The sequence below is a fragment of the Penaeus japonicus genome, unplaced genomic scaffold (genome assembly GCF_977035675.1).
Source record: "Penaeus japonicus unplaced genomic scaffold, GWHDUDI00000001_assembly GWHDUDI00000001, whole genome shotgun sequence".
Classification (NCBI taxonomy): domain Eukaryota; kingdom Metazoa; phylum Arthropoda; class Malacostraca; order Decapoda; family Penaeidae; genus Penaeus; species Penaeus japonicus.
In genome coordinates this window covers 27478463-27483462 of record NW_028234403.1, presented here as the reverse complement: position 1 = coordinate 27483462, position 5000 = coordinate 27478463, and the positions used below count along the sequence as shown (strand labels likewise).

At 33.5% G+C, this 5000-nt stretch overlaps 1 protein-coding gene across 13 annotated transcripts in view; it reads right to left on the bottom strand.

Moving 5' to 3' along the window:
• The window catches only part of LOC122259030 (protein turtle), a 177743-nt gene that overhangs the window by 37059 nt on the left and 135684 nt on the right, over window positions 1-5000 (bottom strand). For all 13 annotated transcript variants that reach the window (XM_086538084.1, XM_086538093.1, XM_086538072.1 and 10 more), the window contains 7 exons: window positions 4765-4993; window positions 2428-2703; window positions 1896-2183; window positions 1560-1750; window positions 1017-1097; window positions 652-780; window positions 60-331 (listed from right to left, as the gene is read on the bottom strand). In XM_086538084.1, the coding sequence (XP_086394210.1) occupies window positions 60-331; window positions 652-780; window positions 1017-1097; window positions 1560-1750; window positions 1896-2183; window positions 2428-2703; window positions 4765-4993 (1466 nt within the window). The remainder of the gene's footprint in view (window positions 1-59; window positions 332-651; window positions 781-1016; window positions 1098-1559; window positions 1751-1895; window positions 2184-2427; window positions 2704-4764; window positions 4994-5000) is intronic.

Genomic DNA, 5000 nt, shown 5'->3' with positions numbered 1-5000 from the left:
TTATTCTACATACACTGCATTCCCATATTATCCATTATTAAAGAAAATTAATGCATTACCATATAGTATATTGCTGCTCCCAGTCTTTTCCCCCAGGATATCCAGGAAGCCAAGATAATTTCACACTAAATGGATCTGTTTCACTTGAAATGTTGTATGGTGGATGGGGTGTTGTGCCTTCCACCAGCAACTGTGTTGCTGTTACCAAGGTTGCAATTTCATTGCTAACCATGCACTCATAATATGCATGATCACTTTTTCGAAGAGATCGGATGGTGAGGTTTCCTCCTACGATGTCAGTACGATCCCTTGGCAGATTTTGGTTATCACGCTGAAAATAGCATCATAAATGATCAGTATATCATGTACTTAACTGGTTTTCTAAGGTTTTCTTTAAATTAGGGGTTCTCAGAGGTAGAATTAGTGGTCCATAAGCTAAGTTCATATTTTCAAGATGCTCCATTGTACAGTGTATAGTTAGTCATGTTAAAGGTAATCTTTCACATAATTCATGAAAAAACACTTAGTTTAAGTCTCAATTAATATATGAAACTACTCCTATTACCAAAGGGCAAATGATAGACTTTGATAGAAAATGGGCAAATGATAAACTTTGATAGAAAACATGCACAATCTACTTATATCACATACCCTTTTCCAAGTAACTTCAGGAGTTGGAGAGCCCTGACCTCCGCACACGAGGGTCACTTCCTCTCCTACCTGTCCGTGATACTGAAGTTGGGGTCGAGGGGAAAATACTGGTGGATCACGAACTATAACCTGTATGAAGAAATTACAATTCACATTATCAACAACAAAACCTTGGAAGAACATTCTCTGAAAGATAAGATTACAATATAAGTATAAATAATATTGCAACTATTAAGTGTTGTTTTCTAAAAGAAAACTAAACTTTAAATAGTCAATGAAAACTAACTCATTGACATATTGGTCTAACAATGAAACAATAACATATTTCATGGAAAGTTTGTTGAATTATAGGAGTTACAAATTACCTCCATGTCACCAGAGGAACCGGCTGTGGTGTGGCGGTTATAAGGTGTGCAACTATACCGTCCCTGATGAGACTGATTGACCTGAAAGAAAATTAAATCACTGCTGATTAAATGTATCCAGTTACTCTGAGAAATTCTTTTCATACATGATATTTAGAATGAGACTGAATAAACTGACAATAAAAGAGTTGTATTTAACATGTTTTGGTTAAATCTTCAAAATAAATAAATGAAATGCTGATGGAGATTTGATTGAAATACTTCAATTACATCTCTTGTGATACAGTTATTCAGTCTCATTTATACCTTAATCTTCATTTGCCACACTGAACTTGATTTACACAGGCATGAACACATGCACATGCAAGCACAAACACACAAACACACATGAGATGAATACAGTAATATCCAAGATATGTAAATGAACTAAAATAAGCCAAGAAAGTGGGGACCTGGCAAGAGATATATATGTGTATGAATATACCAACACGTTGTGTTTTCAAGGTTATGCTATTCTCAATATATGATATCAACAAACCATACCTTAGTTATTAATAGAGAGCCATTATTAAGTTTGACTACAGTATTTTCTTTCTCCGCATCAAAGAGACGCTTGTCTTTTATCCAGGTAACAAACTGAATGGGAGGGTTGCTTTTAATAAAACACTTGATGATTCCCTGTTGCCTGAAGGGGAGATACTGCACAGTTGGAGTATACGTAACTCGTGCTGGATCTGTGAATACGAGACCTTTGCTTAGTTTCTAAAACTTCCAAGAGTAAAACAATGATACTTCTATAGTATGAAACAACATTATGTCAAAGGTCATGAAAATTCAATACTTAAGACCTATCAGAGTTTGGAGTACTGGTTAACTTACATTCTACATTGAGGTAAGCTGTGGCACGCTGAGGCGTCCCAATGCCATTGGACACTTCACATGTGAAGAAACCACCATCATCTGCACTGGTAGGATTGATCACCAAAGCCCCATCTTTCCTGACAATTGCACGGATGTCAAGCCAAGAGAGTTTGTCAATGGCTACACCTTCCCTCTTCCAAATGACTGTTACATTGCCTGGTAAAGCTTTTGCTTCACAAGGAAACTCAACCTTTTCGCCCTCTTGACGTGTCTGGTTCTGAGGTGGAGTAACAATTACAGCACCGCCTGAAAAACAAATAAATGTAGATATAATATTTCTAATCTAACCTCTCTTGCTGCCATCTCTGAGTGAGTAGGTTTCAGCCATGAGCAGGGAGGCATTTACATTTCTATAAAAATGCATTACTGCCTTATTGCATCATATACTTCTATTAGTCTTCTTTCATCTAGAAAAGAAGTAACAATTTTGTCTAAATATTTAAATAAAAGCATTGAAACTGCAAATAATTATGTACCATACAATACATACCAGCAATAACAACTTTGGCTTCATGGTGTACTCGTCCTTCAGCATTACGTGCTACACAGAGGTAGTCACCAATATCTTGGTCTCTGATCTTGTTGATTCGGAGCTCCGTGCCATCATTGAAGATGCCAACAGTGTCTGAGGGCACTACGGGCTCATCATCTCTGAACCAGAATATTTCTGGTTTGGGCGTTCCCTCTGCCTCACAATTAAGGATGATGGAGTCACCAATATTAACATAAGTGACATCATCTGGTGTTGTTGTAAACCGAGGAGGAGCTGTGAATAAAAATAGTGTTATTAAAGATCTATTGTGAAAGTATTTATTATGATTTATAATCCTGAACCTAAGAAGATAATAACAAAATCAATGAATATATATATATGTATATATATATATATATATATATATATATATATATATATATGTATATATAATATATATATATATGTATATATATGTATATATATGTATATATAATATATATATATGTATAGATGTATATGTAATATATATATATATATATATATATATATATATAAATATATATATATATATATGTATAATATATATATATATACATATATATATATATATATATATATATATATATATATATATTTTTTTTTTTTTTTTTTTTTTTTCTTTTTTTCGTTATAATTATTTTTAATATATATATATATATATATATATATATATATATATATATATATATATATATATATATATTTATATACTTATTCATATATAATATATAAATATATGTATATATGTATATATATGTGTATATATATGTATGTATATACATATACATATATATATATATACATATATATATATACTTATATATATATATATATATATATATATATATATATATATATATATATATATATAAATATATATATAATATATATATATATAATTATATTATAATAATATATATATATTTATATATAATATTATATATATATATATATATATATATTATAATATATATAAACACATATACTAAATATATTCCTACGGGCGCTCGGCAGCAAAGGAATCACAACTTCAAGTCCCAAATCAGGTTACCGAGGTTATATATATGTGAGAAAGATGGTAGAATGCAGTAACGCATTTACGATTGACAGGTACGGTAGTGAAACCGAACGGCTACTTGACATATATATAACCTCAGTAACCTGATTTGGGACTTGAATTTGTGATTCCGTTGCTGCAAAGCGCCCGTGGGAATTGTCTGTGAAACTTCGCTATCACTGCTCTGCTAAGAACAAATAGGTGACTTCCATAACGTCTCATAAGGCATCTCGTTAGACAATTCTTTTAGCGGGTCGAGTAGCCAATCGGTTTCACCATACCTGTCAATCTTTCGGCGCGGGTTAGTCCCGGTCAGGGAGGTAAAATTTGTATATCTATATTGAATGCGTTACTGCATTCTACCATCTTTCTCACATATATATAACCTCGGTAACCTGATTTGGGACTTGAATTTGTGATTCCGTTGCTGCCGAGTGCCTACGGGAATTGTCTGTGAAACTTTGCTATCACTGCTCGAGTAGCTGATCGGTTTCACCACCATACCTGTCAATCTTACGGAGCGGGTTCGAGTCCCGGTCAGGGAGGTAAAATTTGTGTATATATATATATATATATATATATATGTATATGTATATGTATATGTTTATGTATATATATGTATATATTTATATATATATATATATATATATACATATACATATATATATACATATCTCAAGGTTGCATGGACCGTTGAGCTACTGTAGTTTGACTATGAAGCCTGACCTTCACTATGTAGGACGCAGAGGGATTTTAATTATCAGATTCTGAATAAAAAAATTATGTCTTGTATAATGCAAAATGCACTAATTATTTATGCATACATCTATAATGAATATAGATGCTATATTTTATATACATATGTGATGAGTATTTATGTGCGTCTATGTGAGTTCACATCAGCCCGGCGATACCCATCACCCACTCTCCCATTACGCAAGATAAGATAGGACCAATGACAAATGACATGTAATTAACCTCTATTCATTAATAACTCGGTGTGAACAGGAATTACCATGGTGTCACTAAGAAACTGCAAATGGTATGTTATTAATTTCATAAAGACTAAAGGATGGGAAAAACATCTCTGTGATTTGCTGTAGTCTTTAAAGGATGTTCACGTACATTTACATTTACACATAGATTCTATCTGAGTTAGCCTCTTAGGTCGGGGACTCTGTCATCAATCAACGTTCTACTACCAATAATTAGTAGCGTATGTCTGTACACATAACATATTTTCGAGTCCCACTTACCGTGAACATCTAAATGGATCCACGTGCCGTTGTCGGGGGATCCAGTCCGATCCAGGTAGAAGACCTTGCATTCGTACCAGCCCTGGTCGTTCTCCCTAACGTTGGTCAAGTTAAGGGAAGCAAGGCCATACGTCGTGTCCTGTGAGACTCTGGATGCACGACCCTTGTACTTGTCCTCCACGTGGGGGTCATAGCCCTCGTACCAGATGTAAATGGGAATCTTGTGGTGCTGTTAA